Source organism: Aquarana catesbeiana, linkage group LG05 (genome assembly GCF_042186555.1).
Source record: "Aquarana catesbeiana isolate 2022-GZ linkage group LG05, ASM4218655v1, whole genome shotgun sequence".
In the NCBI taxonomy this organism is placed as follows: Eukaryota; Metazoa; Chordata; class Amphibia; order Anura; family Ranidae; genus Aquarana; species Aquarana catesbeiana.
In genome coordinates, this window is record NC_133328.1 from 643,216,123 (window position 1) to 643,231,804 (window position 15,682).

Consider the following 15,682-nt stretch of genomic DNA (forward strand, 5'->3'; position numbering starts at 1 on the left):
GGACTGCACTGTGAGATCATGCCGCATCCCCTCACTGAGACATGCTATGGGGACTTATAATGATCAAAGTTCCTGTTTGGGGAATATATGAAGTTTGATGGTTCACTGGATGCTACTTGTTCTTACTATTCAATATATGGTAGGGTGACCAGATGTCCCCGGTTTTCAGGGACAGCTCCCAATTTTAGCGAGCTGTCCCCAGGAAATAAAAAGTCCTCAATTTCTTGCCAGCTTTAATCATGGCATCCCTGTCCTGGGTGGCTGCAATCCATCTCAGCAACATTTCTACACTAGGCTTGGAGCAGAAGGGAGGGGAGGGGTGTATCTGCTCCCGACTGTGTCTAGGGGTATTGGCGATGCCACGTGCCAATATTATATGGTCTTCCCAGTCCCTCCCCTCTTGGCTTGTGCCAACTTTGTTGAGGGCATTAAGGATATGAAATATTTGTCACATTTCCCTTGCTTGTAATGGTGACCTGCAGTACACATCTGGCCTGCACACTGACCAAGAGCAAAATAGATTCAGGTGTTATTAAACCATAACCTTTTAAGCCCCTCCTACTCTCACTAATAGCACAGTTTTGCCACAGCCAACATTTGGTGTGGTGCCCACACACGCACCTTCTGCTATTATCCCCACCCCCTGCTCTTGCCCCTGTCCATCCCAATAAAACTGAGCATGGCCAGTAAAGTGTCCCTGGATTTATTTTTTAAATTCTGGTTACCCTAATATATGGACCTTCAAATACAATGCTGTAAGGATTATTGTCTGTTGTAAAGGACAGATTTCTTCATTTGGGGCTACACTTGTTATCCACAACTGAGTGGAGACTCTGGAGCCTATAAGAGGTTATGTCCTGTTACCACAGATGAAGGGAAGGCTCTGCTCCATAACACCACACAGGGGCACCACAACACACCGGTAGCCTTCTGAGTGTATAAAAAAAGGGCAACAGCAAATAACCTTTTGCATGGCCTCAGTACTGATTCAGGTTTTGAAAGAATGGGAGTGCTGCACCAGCTTGTATATTTATTCCTTACAATGTGCTAAAAGCTATATATGTCCTGTATACAGTATATGTCTGTGTGTGTGTAGTGCTAACCCCCACTGATTTGGTCCTAAGTTTCTTTGCCCAATAAGTTCATAAGCAGCCACTCCTCAGACCAGATCGCCAAAAGGAAATCTCTCAGTGAGCTCCAGCACATTTCAGTAGTATAGCCCCCCCCCAGCTAGCTCAGCGGGGACCTTGATCAGCAAATCAAGAACCATGGCCAGACTGCCCAAAAGGGCAGCAGCGCTTCAGGCTGGGTTCTTCTACTCCTGGACAAGAAATCCTCTGCTCCAGGCCTCAAACTATACATGCTCTCTCCCAGCCATCTTCTGGGCACCCTCCCCCAGAGATTAGCTGGGGCCTCATAAATATTCAGATTGTAGATTTGACTCACCAAGCCCACTGCTTTTCAGAACCATCCAGAAGACATCCAAAAAGAAGGGGGAAGCAGCCAAACCCACAGCCTGTGTAACTCAGCAACCAGAGCAAATCACAAGCAGCTCCACTGATTACAGGAGAGCCAAACAAGAGAGTCTGTGTGTGTCTCTCTCTCTCTCTTGTACATTTACCTAACCTAGCACCTGTCTAGGAGGGTGCTACATATATACTGTGTGTATGTGTGTGTGTATATATATATATATATATATATATATATATATATACAGAGAGAGAGAGAGAGAGAGACACACACCCTGATGCATTGTTATTAGAGCCAAAAAAAAACACACATTTGCTCAATTGAGAAGTATAAAAAACTAAAATTAAAACTAAAATAACAAAAACTTATTAAGGAAACAAACAGCAGATAAGGACACATTTTACTTTTGTTCTTGTTTTTGTGTTTTGTTGCCTTGACAACAACATAGGCACACAGGCTCATCCTTTCAACTTTAGTAAATTCTCTGAAATGGGGGGGCGAGCAGCCTTTTGGACCCTTTCACATGGGCACCTCCGCCTGACAGACTCTGCTTGCTCAGCGGGGGATCGCTCCACTGATGCCCGTTGAGCAGGAGGATGACAGGTCCGTCTCCGCTCACTGTGCATAGCGGAGACAGACAGAGTCCCGCTCTCCTCTATGGGGAAACCGGGTGAAAACGGACCGCCTGCCCATTTTCATCCACCAGACGGATGGAAAATAGGGTCACCGTCCGTCTAGATTTGGCGAACAGGATCGTCAGGATGTCAGCGGACATGTCAGTGCTGACATCCGCCGCTCCATAGGGGAGAGTGCAAGGTCCAATCAGATCCGCCTGAAAAACTGACAGAGGGACCTGATCGGACAGCCCATGTGAAAAGGGCCTTAAGACTGTAAACCACCCATCACATTATAGTAAGGTTCAGCCTCCTAAACCTCAAAGATTGCATGTGCCCTCAGTTCTTCACTAAACAGAACACAGATTTGGTTTATTTAAAAATTATAATTGACTTTTTCCATCTTTTACTAGGTTCTACAGCTTGAAATTGGTAATGAACTTGAAGATTTACCCTTTGTCGAAGTTATTGTGGATAGAAATTCAAAAGAACTTTTAATGTTCATGTCACTGAATGGAAGTGACGATCCGCTCTGGGAAGGTGAAGTTACAGAAGGTAAAAAAATAAATTAAAATATTTGTTAAAGGGAATGTGACATTTTTACACAGGTTAGGTCAGTTGTAGTCATTAATATACATATCATAGCCCAGGAGGTCACATGATTGCAGGGTAATGTATAGTAGTATAATGGCACACCATGTAATAAAATCCATTGACCAGTCATTGTTAAAGTGGTTGTAAACTTAGTTACACCACTTGTGCCTATAGGTAAACCTATAATGAGTCTTACCTGTAGGTACTGTAAATATCTCCTAAACCTGCACGGTTTAGGAGATATTTACCATATATGCTTGCGCCGACCTCATCGGCACATGAGCTGTGAAGAAACGACCCACTGTGCCGTTTCTTCACTAGCAAGTGCCATGACCGGCGGAGATGTCACGTGAATCCGGCCAGTCACAGAACCGAAGTCTGTGGCCCTGGAAGGAAGAGGGACGAAGATGGATGCGGCCACCAGCAGGGACACCGCAGGCTTCGTTTGCAGATAAGTGCCACATAATGGGCTAGTATGCAATGCATACTAGCCCAATATACTTTTTCTTTGCAGGGGACAAAATAGAGGAAAACCATTCCAATATGGGTGCAGCTGAATCATTTGCTTGTGTGGTGTCCAGATTCAGATCTGTAAGGTATATGAAAAAAAAGAGGAACGAGTAGAAGACCAGGTAAAAGATGCAGCTTCCAACACCCTAATGCAATGTTCATATCTCATGGTAAGGCAACTGTGTCCCAAATCGCAGAACATAAATCCAAATATCAAAGCTCAGCATAAACTGCTTGCTAGCTCACATTCACACTGAGGGACGGTTTGAAATTGTGCACGATTTCAAACCGGCATTTCAGTCCAACTTCGGGGGCGATTTGACAGATAGCTATGCGAGTTCCTGCACAGATGTCTACTCAAATCGCCCCCAAGGTTGCCAAAAGTAGTGCAGGAACTACTTTTAGGAATAGGTGTGGCGCCACAAAGTCGGCGATTGCTGGCAATAGGCGGCGATTTGAAATGCAATTTGACATGTCAAAATGGCCTGATGTGAACGTGGGCTTAGAGACAATATATTGTTTACTACAAACCTCCACCAAAATGGAGCTAAAAATATATAGAGTTTGTATATCTAACCAGTTACCAATGGGCAATATGATCATATATTCACTCCCTATTCCTAAAGCAAACTTTAGTGTAGAGATATACAAATCTGTTTCCACTCACTAGCCAAGCATAGTGACTGCTGCTCATTTCCCACATGAAGTACCTCCCCAGGCTCCGGAAAAATGGCCGATCAGCTTTTATACCTCATTCACCCCGCTGGCATGTGGCATCACGATGGAGTGAAGACAACCTAGGGGGGAAGGTGCGCATGCGCCAACCCTCACGAGTGTGCACAGGTGCGGACAGCATGGAAAGCCATGTCCGGCCTATGCGAGGAGGCACCCAGCCAGATGCGGTGTATCCACTTCCTGTTTCGCAGCGCCACCTGGGGATCTGGAGGGAATAGTAATGCCATAGATCAATTAGGGGGCCTCCAAGCATCCAAATGATGCTTGGATATTGGAGCCCAGATGGAAGTACCTACATACCAGGGGCAGCGCGATGGAATCACCAACAGGGAAGGAGAATATGGCACCCGTATGTGTGGCACCCCCCAAAAAACAGGCGCCCTGCATAAACCACCCCAAAACATCCTCTCCCAAATGAAAAAGAGGGAGAAACAGAGGGCCACTAGCTGGCGCCCTGGAGGTTCGTACAATACATCCCAAAATTGAGGAGAAAGTGGGAGCACAGGCAAGGATCTCAGGAAACCCCAGTAATCTCTGTGCCTGGTGCCTAAATTCCACCCCTCAGCTCCAATTGCATTGGGGGAACTCTAGGAGCATTTAGGTAATGCGGTGCAAAGTAACAATAATTCAAATGAGATCAACAAGCTTATTGACATAGGATATTCAAATCATATAACCAGAAATCAGAAGAAAATAAAACACACAAAGAACACAACTTACAGTCTGAAAGCAGAAAAAGTAAAAATAAAATACATTGACCTCATACATCTGCTATGGCGTTGTCCCAAACTACATCGGTTCTGGACAGGGGTTGTGCCCACGATTAATAATGCCTTCCAGGTCACAGTACCGTTGGATCCAATGCCCTGTCTTCTGGGGATTGTGGACGACATCCCCACAGGAGACAACCAGAAGCAGGCTATTGCCAGAGCATTGTTTCAGGCCCGCAAACGAATCCTTAGGCAATAGAAGGCGGCTGACCCTCCTGCGTTGAAGGAATGGTTGACACAGATGGGGGACACACTCCGGCTGGAGAAATACATATATCAAGATAGGGGACGCCCAAATAAATTTGATAAACTATGGTCGCCCTGGTTAGACACCCCCCGGCATTTCGCCTTTTGACTTGGTGATGGACAGGCTGGTGTTATAATTGTCTAGGTCAGTGTTTCTCAACTCCAGTCCTCAAGGCGCCCCAACAGGTCATGTTTTCAGGATTTCCCTCAGATAAAACAGCTGTGGTAGTTACTAAGGCAGTGAAACTGATCAAATCACCTGTGCAAAATAATGGAAAGCCTGAAAACACGACCTGTTGGGGCGCCTTGAGGACTGGAGTTGAGAAACACTGGTCTGGGTAACCTAGAAGTGAAGGCAGGCATTGGGAGGAATGCTGAGCTTCTTGGTGTGTAGGAGGCAGACCTCTTGAGTGGTGATAAAGCAATGGAGACGTTTGGAGTCAACGATGACCTGTATCCAATCCTAATGAATACTGAGTGATATGTGCACGGATTGAACTAGTGAACCATATATGCCTTGATTCCATGATTGATGATATATCTCTGTAATGATTATAAGGATCGTTGCTGGGTTTTTTTTTCTTTCTGTTTCTTGGTCAGATGGTGGTCAGACAAAAATCTTGCAAGAAGGGTTTTGTAGCTAATGAATTAATTGAGTCCTGGAGGGCATACAGCTTGTAAAGGGTAAATCCATTTGGTTTCCAATTACAATAAAGTGCGGTCAATGTCCCCACCGCGTTCATGTGTGGGTACATGTTCCAGCACAAAAAATTATATTGTGGCTAGGTTAAAATTGTGATACAGACCAGCGTGCCTGCTGATGGGGGTTTCCATCTTTCTTTGACCAATCAGTGAGACGTGATCTCTAATGTGTTTAAAAAATGGGAGCTTGGTCTTTCCAACATATGCTCCACAGGAGCATTTCATAAGGTAGACCACTCATATTGTTTGACATGTAGTTCTATATTTTAGTTTCCAAGTTTGGCGAATGGGAAGTAGAATTTGATTGCCCTTGGACATGAATCTACAATAGTTGCATTTGCCACAAGGAAAACATCCAAATGTAGAGTTTCTTGCAGTTTTGTGTCTTGGGTGATGACTCTTGACTAAACGATCTTTCAAGGAAAGAGCGAGGTTTGATATGTTTACATATGGTAAATACAACTAAAACTGAAAAGACAAAAGAGGGCGCCTCCATCTAGGCATAAAAGACAATTAAAATGCACTCACTAGATAAAAGTGGATCAGGGCTTGTCATAGACCCATGTAGACCACCATAGGATCACTGTGAGGCTGCAGAGCTCAGTAGTCATGTGGCTGGTTGAAGCAGAGTTCTTGAAGGAAGTGCAGCTGTCAGACTTCAGGCTGGAACAGAAGTATCAGCAGCTTCCAGAAGTAGCATGATGGCTGCGGCTCCAGAACAGCACCTCTCTCGACTGGGTGAAGACAGGAAGTGGAGGGGATGTGGCTACATGTTTCAGGGCAGATAGGAGGCCCCTTTATCAAACCATAGCCTATGGTCAGTCAAACTTACAGTGCTGAAACCTGAAAATCAGCCTTTTAATAAGGGGTAAAAAGAAAATGTATATTTTTTTCAAACATACACGGAAATGCAAACGCGCTGGTAAATCCAAAACCCATATTTAAACAGTGGTTGTACCCCACTTTTGAGGTATCGCCACAAATGTTGACATGAGAGAAATATTTCTAGGGCCATATTTGACAATTAACTCTAAACTGATGACCTGTAAAGGCTTTTAAAGATAACAATTTTAGATAACTAGTTTGTTGCCATTTCAATGATGTATGCAATATTAAATCATGACATGTTTGGTATTTATTTACTCAATGCAACATCATCTTTTATAATTTAACAAGAAATTAGTTATGTGGTGTTTGTGCACCCTAGAATTCATTTTAGTCTATTTTGTTCCTGAGAATTTGTGTTTGATAATGACAAGTACAAGTGCAAGTATCACATGACATAAGAAGCTGCAACTGCCACTATTTTATTCTCTGGGGCCTCTGCTTTACAAAAAATATAGTGTATAGTTTGAAAGGTAAATACCGGGCTACTAAATATTATAGATCGATAGACTATTTACCTATACATATATCATATCTTCACATGTATGCAGGTGTTTTAAATGAAAAGAATATGCAATAATATGCAGCTTTGTAAAGCAATTGTACTGTTTTGTATATGTCTACTGTATCTTTTATTTTTTTCATTTTTCATTTTTTTAGGAGAACTGAGAGAAATGCAGTTAAGAGCCTGTGCCTCTGTCAGCAATGCAGGTATGTTAATCATGTTACTATAATATTTATCCAATCAAAGCATTATTTTATTCTTATTTCGTACAGAAAATTCTTTATGGATGTCTTGTCTTATTTGTTGCAAAACTTTCCCTGAATTTTCTCAAGTCTTAGCCTCCAGATTAAAAATCAAATGAATGAAAGGTCCAAATTACTTCTCTTGCTGCTTTCAACATCATTATCATTCTGAGATGCTTCACTGCCAGTGTAAATATTCATGCACAGCTTTTCCATGATGATAGAATGGTACAACCATGTCCCACAATGTACGGAAGACCTGTGCTTTGTTTATTCAGGTCAGAGTTTACTTTCATGACCCATTCTTTATTATTTTCTAAAATATATAATGTTTAGGAGATATGTTATTGTCAATGTATGTGCATTAGCTTTTTGGTGTAGTAATATTTCAAATGTAACTATAAAGAGGTGTACAGTCAGGTCCATAAATATTGGGACATCGACACAATTCTAATCTTTTAGGCTCTATACACCACCACAATGGATTTGAAATGAACCAAACAAGATGTGATTTAACTGCAGACTTTCAGCTTTAATTTGAGGGTATTTACATCCAAATCAGGTGAACGGTGTAGGAATTACAACAGTTTGTATACGTGCCTGCCACTTTTTAAGGGACCAAAAGTAATGGGACAGATTAACAATCATCCATCAAACTTTCACTTTTTAATACTTGGTTGCAAATCCTTTGCAGTCAATTACAGTCTGAAGTCTGGAACGCATAGACATCACCAGACGCTGGGTTTCATCCCTGGTGATGCTCTGCCAGGCCTCTACTGCAACTGTCTTCAGTTCCTGCTTGTTCTTGGGGCATTTTCCCTTCGGTTTTGTCTTCAGCAAGTGAAATGCATGCTCAATCGGATTCAGGTCAGGTGATTGACTTGGCCATTGCATAACATTCCACTTCTTTCCCTTAAAAAACTATTTTGTTGCTTTCGCAGTATGCTTCGGGTCATTGTCTATCTGCACTGTGAAGCGCCGTCCAATGAGTTCTGAAGCATTTTGCTGAATATGAGCAGATTATTGCCCGAAACACTTCAGAATTCATCCTGCTGCTTTTGTTAGCAGTCACATCATCAATAAATACAAGAGAACCAGTTCCATTGGCAGCCATACATGCCCACGCCATGACGCTACCACCACCATGCTTCACTGATGAGGTGGTATGCTTTGGATCATCAGCAGTTCCTTTCCTTCTCCATACTCTTCTCTTCCCATCGCTCTGGTACAAGTTGATCTTGGTCTCATCTGTCCATAGGATGTCGTTCCAGAACTGTGAAGGCTTTTTTAGATGTTGTTTGGCAAACTCTAATCTGGCCTTCCTGTTTTTGAGGCTCACCAATGGTTTGCATCTTGTGGTGAACCCTCTGTCTTCACTCTGGTGGAGTCTTCTCTTGATTGTTGACTTTGACACACATACACCTACCTCCTGGAGAGTGTTCTTGGTCTGGCCAACTGTTATGAAGGGTGGTTTCTTCACCAGGGAAAGAATTCTTCAGTCATCCACCACAGTTGTTTTCCATGGTCTTCCGGGTCTTTTGGTGTTCCTGAGCTTACCGATGCGTTCTTTCTTTTTAAGGATGTTCCAAACAGTTGATTTGGCCATACCTAATGTTTTTGCTATCTCTCTGATGGGTTTGTTTTGTCTGATGCCCCGGCGCCTGCCTTCCAGTTTGATGTCTCGGTGCCCACCTTCCAGCCTGATGTCCCGGTGCCCGCTTTCCAGTCTGCTGTCCCGGCGCCTGCCTTCCAGTCTGATGTCCCGGTGCCTGCCTTCCAGCCTGAAGTTCCGGTGTCCCAGCCTGAAGTTCCGGTGTCCCAGCCTGAAGTTCCGGTGTCCCAGCTTGAAGTTCCGTGTCCCAGCCTGAAGTTTCGGTGCCCGTGTCTCAGCCTGAAGTTTCGGTGCCCGTGTCTCAGCCTGAAGCTTCGGTGCCCGTGTCTCAGCCTAAAGTTTCCTGCCCGTGTTCCAGTCTGCTTTACTGATGCTCGTTACACAGTCTGCTAAACTGGTGCCCATTACCCAGTCTGCTAAACCGGTGCCCGTCACCCGGCCTGTTAAGCCAGTGCCCGTTATTCGGCTTGCCAGGCCAGTGCCCGGTGTCCAGTTCGCTGAACCGGGGCCCATTACCCAGCTTGCTGAGCCGGTGCCTGTTATCCAGCCTGCCTTTACGGTGCTTGCTGTTCGGTCTGATGTCCCAGTGCCTGCCTGCTGCCCAGCCCGATGACCCGGAGCCTGCTGCCCAGCTCCACGACCCAGAGCCTGCTGCCCAGCTCGATGACCCGGAGCCTGCTGCCCAGCCTGATGTGCCACTGTCTGCTGCCCAGCCCGATTTGCCTGCTGCCCATCTTGAATTGCCCATGCCTGCTGCCCAGCTCGATGACCCAGAGCCCGCGGTCTGCCCTGATGTACCTGTTGCCCTGCCCAAAGCGACTGATGCCCTGCCTGAAGCACCTGTTGCCCAGTCTGATGTACCCCCATCCATTGTTCTGCCTGACGCCATAGACTATGGACAATTTCAACTAGTTGGAGCGTCCGGAGGCCGCTCCTTTGAGGGGGGTACTGTCAGGAAAGGTTCCATCCACTGGTAATGTCTATCATTTGGCGTGAAGTACTGAGGTCCACCAGCAGGTGTCTCCTGGCAGTTCCGGACTGTCAGGAGAGCTTTTCCCTGTTGGTGTTATGTCATCGTTGGGCCGCAGTACTGGCCTCCACCAGCGGATGGATCCTGGCAGTGTGGAGCAGACAACACCTCCTGTGCTCAAGTGTTACGTGAGGACAATTACTGGAAAGGTTGATAGCAGCGTTGAAATTAAAATAAGCTACCTAGTGACAGTGACACCAGTGCTTCAATATAAACTATAATAATTACAATAAAAATAAATGAATTGTAGAAAAAGCGTCCATCAATATATAATATATCAATCAAATAGTGTTCAACATCATTAACCAAATGTGGATAAACTTCATAAACATTGATTGAATAAATCCTCCACTGCAACCACAGTGATGACGCCACACAGAATGCTCGCTTACCCCAAAGCAAGCTCTATAAGCCTGCAAACTGTTACCTGGCCAGGGCCTTTATCCAGGAGGAAATCAGGAGGGTGATATGCCAGCAAACCCTACAGGAGTGGTCAGCATACGGTAAAGATCTCGCCAATCACGGGTCACACGGGTAGCCACGGGTCACACGGGTAGCCAGATTAAATACCATTCAGATGTTCCCCAGAATGAAAAGGTTCACCATATCGTAGTACTGATAAGCAACAAGACCGTTGTGCAAATACGGTGTGACAAAAAGTATTGCAACGACCGCCATTTTATTCTATCTATTCTCTAAATATAATTTATTATATTTTTTTTTCTAAGTAATTTTCTAGCAAAAAAAAATGATTTTAACTTGTAAACAAAAAGTGTCAAAAAAGAGGTTCGGTCCTTAAGTGGTTAAGTGGAATATTGACCTTCCTTCACCTGGGCAAATCAAGTTTGTCTTGTTCACAGTTCCATGTTTGTGATCTCTGAACACAGAAGTATAGTTTTATTGAACTTTCGTCCTGTTTATATGAAAGAAAACTATCTACTTTCATTAACTAAGAGAGGAGTTTACGTAAAGCTAGTCTTTTAATTCTCCATAGTATAAAATTAGAGAACTGTGATTAAATATAATTTTTCCCTTCATTGAAATTCTAACAATTTTCACAGAACAAAAAGCCAAGAATAAATTCAGAAGCAAAAAGAGTGGATAAAACATGGCATAAAAATGTATTTTTTTTTACTTACAGGTTCTTCTCCATCAACAAAGCACTTTGTAGACATACATTTTGGAAAACTGGTCCAAGGAGTGTCCAATGTAAATGAAGTTCTAGATAAACTCAAATTTCAAGAACTTCTGACCAATGAGCAGTGTGACATTGTGAGAGCTCAGAGCACGTCCCAGGAACAGATGAGAGAGCTATTCACGGCTGTCAAAGGTTGGGGAAATGATGACAAGGACAAGCTACTCAGTGTTCTAAAGGAGACCAACCAGCCACTGATTAATGGGTTATAAAGAAAATTAGTTTCTCAAAACTTCCAGAATTTGTGTTATAAGAAAGACCAGAGACCTAAATGGTCATGATCTGGAAAATAAATTACATATATTTCTGGAATCCTAGCTGTGACATAGGAACAAGGGTTGCATAGAGACCTGGAATAGACACAAAAGGAAAAAGCTGCGACACTGTAAGACTTTTGAGGTGCGGCTAAATACCTTCCCATATTTTCATGTGTGAATGTACAATTGGCCCAATGGGGGGAAAAAAAGGGTATTCAACTTGCTGTCCTAAAATGAGGTATAAGCTTTCACCTTGGTTATTAATTATATTTCAATGATTTTGGTAACATCAAAATTGGTGCATATATACTGTACATTAGATGTGTGCATCTTCACTGGTCCCAAGATTCGCTTATATTACGATTATCTGGTCATCAATTCGATTAGTTTCTGTTCTCACCCAAAAATTTGAGGAGAAATGTCCAATAAGCCAGTCATCATTGGAAGGGATCAGCTATAAGAATATACTATATAATGGCATATGAGTGGATTTTGTTTTTTAAGTGTGTTATGCTTTTTTTTACACAGCATGGATCCCTGTTCCGTCTTTTGGCTAAATTAAGTTAGTAGGCAAAACAAAAAATGCGGACCTTTACACGGTTTTTTCTGCCTTCCATGCACACACCCACTGTTAATTAATGATAAATAATTGGGTGCAAGAAGACATCCCCCAAAGGGGTCTCCAAAGTGGGAAAAGGGCAAAAAAAATTACCCTGAACAGATTAAAGGGGTTGTAAATCTTTGTTTTTTTCACCTTAATGCATCCTATGCATTAAGGTGAAAAGAAACCTTGCACTCCCCCCCCCCGAGCCCCCACTTTACTTACCTGAGCCCCGAATCTCCGTCGGCGATATACCGCGTCACTTTCCAAATGGCTTGTCGGCTCTTCATTGGTTAGATTGATAGCAGCGCAGCCATTGGCTCCCGCTGCTGTCAATCAAATCCAATGGCGGGGCCAAGTCATACACTCGATGAGTGTATAACACAGGAGCGCGCCCGCAAGGTAACCCTCTCGGGAGAGAGCTTCCCAGAGGGGGGTTGGCTCTTGTGGGGAGCAGCCAAGACAGAAGAGGATGTTCGGGGCCACTCTGTGCAAAACGAATTGCACAGTGGAGGTAAGTATGACATATTTGTTATTTTTATTTTATTTTTTATTTTTAAAAAAACAACCTTTACTATCACTTTAAGCATTAGATAAAACATAAGGATTTTTATTGATACATGGTTAAAATACAATAAAGTATCCAGATACAAAAAATTGCGACTATATAATAATTTTTTTACACATTAAACATTACACTGGTACTCAGATATGCTCCATGATGGAAAGTAGGAGTTTCAAATTTCCTCGGCATATGATCATCTTCTACATGTTTCACGGCTATAAACCGCTTTTTCAGGAGGAGCACAATATAAAGTCTATAAATAAGATAGGATTTACATGTTAAGCACCAATCATTAATGTGAATATATAAAGAAAGGAAAAAAGGAATTAGTTGGGGGAATAAAATATGTGCAAACGCTTACCAGTGAAGGCCCAAAAGAGATCAAGGCTTGTCAGTGGTGTCACCAAAATTTCCCTGTGGCAGACATGGGGGACTGGATAGGTGGTAGATATGTTAGGACTAATTAGCCACTATAAAAGGAAAAAAAAAATTTGTACAAAAGTTTGCACTGGGGTATGGGTACCCCCATATACATACACAACTTGGGAGCGTAGGCAGCAAAAAACAAGGCCAAAACTATAACGGTTCCAATGTGCTTTCTAATGTGGTGATTACTGGTGTAAAGGTACAGAGAACAATCATGACCTAGAGGGGGGAAAAAATGTGTATATAATAAACCCCCATTCAGCAATGAATGGTAGCAATGACCGCTGGAACCACTCCAGCGACAGATGCATAAAAATCAGGCATGGAGGAATAGCCTCAAAATCCACACAAATCCGTTTAGTAGATGCAGTTTCCCTGCTCACCTGAGTTGCAGCCTCCAAAGAAATCCCCCCCCATCCACTGCACCAGCCAGCAGGCAAATGCCTGCTAGATATAGTCCCCAACCCGGCATCTGATACCACGCCGGGTTCGGGAAAGATAACGTTACACCGAGTAAATTGATACCCAACATGTCATGCTTAAAAATTACATCATCTGCCAATCGATTATGCCGGTTGTAGCATTGATGCAGAATCGTGGACAGCTGAATCGCGATGCATTATATTCATCAGCCCTACTGTATTATATATATATATATATATATACATACACAGTGCCTTGAAAAAGTATTCATACCGCTTGAAACTTTCCACATTTTGTCATGTTACAACTAAAAATATAAATGTAATTTATTGGGAGTTTATGTGATAGACCAACACAAAGTGGCACATATTTGTGAAGTGGAAGGAAAATGATAAATGGTTTTCAACATTTTTTACAAATAAAGTATGGCGAGCATTTGTATTCAGCCGGTATGAATGAATGAATGAATGATTTGTATAGCGCTGAAAATGTGAACTGAATCGCCTCAAGGCGCTAGATCAGTCCTGTGTTGTCCAGCTTCTTAGAAGAGGTAGGTCTTGAGTTTCTTCCTGAAGGCCTGATGGTTTTCTTCCATGCGAATGTGAGTAGGTAGAGCGTTCCATAACCATGGTCCTTGGACTGCGAATCTTCGTTCTCCTTTTGTTTTGTAGCGGGTTTTTGGAATAAGGAGGAGGTTTTGGTTAGAAGATCGAAGACTGCGATTGGGTGTGTAGTGCTTTAATTTTTTGGAAAGGTATTGAGGAGCGTATGAAGTAAGAGCACATCTCTCCAAAATGAAGGTAATCCCCTTTTGGGCAGTTGTCACCAGAAGTTTTCCCCATTGGAATAATTCCTTTTTGGTCACCCATACAAGCCATTGTATCTAATGTTCCCTCACCTCGCCTCTAAGATTGTAAATTCCTTTTTTTTTATATTTGCGCATTTTGTATGTCATGTATAACCTGCCATAATGTCATTTGTGTACATTTGTGTAATTAATACTGTAACTGTACAGCAAAGAAAGCATTGAATACTCAGCTTTTCTATTGCCTGAGCCCATGATCTCTACAGTATTGAAGAGAATCCTCCAGCTGATGATCCTGCAGAACCTGACACTTTTGGTTGTGTAATTTTCTGGTCCCCCACTGCTCTCAGTGCTTCAGTCCCTCAGCCCCTACATCATTACTGTATCTTGTAGTGCTGTAGATGATGGTGGGAGAAAGCACAGTGTGCAGTAGGGGACCAGGGAATTACCGGAAGTGTCAGATTCTGCAGGATCATTAGCCGGTGGTTTCTGTAGAGATCAGTGGGTATCTTATGTCTTCTTTTCAGGGAGCCTTTAATTGTGCAGTTTTACCTGTAGCGGTAACCCTGTAGGGGCTGCTGAGTGATGTGGCCCACCTGTCACCCTGCCCAGCCCGGCATTCACTTGCAGACACTCCAAGACAATGAACAAGTCCATCAGTTTTGTTTTTTTTGTATTTTATTGAGGGATTAGAACTTGGATGGGGTTAAGGAATTCATGGGATGCCCAGGAAAAAGATTCTTGCGTGGTTTGAGACCATTGAGATACTCTCCTCCTGCACAACACTTGCTGCAGACTATCTCTCCTTCTCCCTCCAGCACAATTCTTCACATGGTTAGGCCTGACTCTGGTTTCAACCAAGCCTTAGCAAAGTTCCTTATTACAGGCAGGGACCCTATAATGTAGCTACAAAAGATTGAATGTCAGCCGCCCTCTTTGGTGGACTACTGATCCCAGTCAGCCCTCTGCAGACCCTGACAGCCCTCCCGGCTGCAGCCGCCCGACTTCACTGCCATTAACATCAGTCTCTCCTGCTGGCTCTACATCCATCCCAGACTGCACACTCCCTGTCCACTCCGGCATGCCTCTCCCAGCTCTTCCGACTGTGCCTGTCACTCACCGACACCTAATGGATCCCTCCTGGAGACTTGCCCGGCAGTATTGCCCGCTGTCCTCTCCTGCTTAGGACACACCTTGGGATGTGTGGGGTTCCTGTACAGCTCCGAGCCCTTTAGCCCAAGGTCACCCCCCTAGAGTAGGGGGCTTCCTCAAAGACCCCGGCAGCCCAATACTCTATCTCCAGTTCTTCCACTTGAACAACTCCTCCCCCAGATGGCTGACTCTAAGTATTTAAGGAGGCCTGCCCCCTGCCGATCCAGGTTGGGGCTCCTTAGAACACCCCAGGCAGCCCCACCTCTCTTCCCCTCCTTCCTTCTAGAAGCGTCTAGGAGCAGAAGGGAGGGAGGTAACCGAAAGATGAGGCTAGCTGAGAATC

At 43.7% G+C, this 15,682-nt stretch overlaps 1 protein-coding gene across 1 annotated transcript in view; it reads left to right on the forward strand.

Moving 5' to 3' along the window:
- The window catches only part of LOC141145617 (NACHT, LRR and PYD domains-containing protein 1a-like), a 361,842-nt gene extending 347,270 nt beyond the window's left edge, over positions 1-14,572 (forward strand). The window contains exons 15-17 of the mRNA XM_073632446.1: positions 2,498-2,639; positions 7,187-7,237; positions 11,057-14,572. Coding sequence (XP_073488547.1) covers positions 2,498-2,639; positions 7,187-7,237; positions 11,057-11,322 — 459 coding nt within the window. The 3' untranslated portion in view covers positions 11,323-14,572. The remainder of the gene's footprint in view (positions 1-2,497; positions 2,640-7,186; positions 7,238-11,056) is intronic.
- The last annotated feature ends 1,110 nt before the right edge of the window (positions 14,573-15,682 follow it).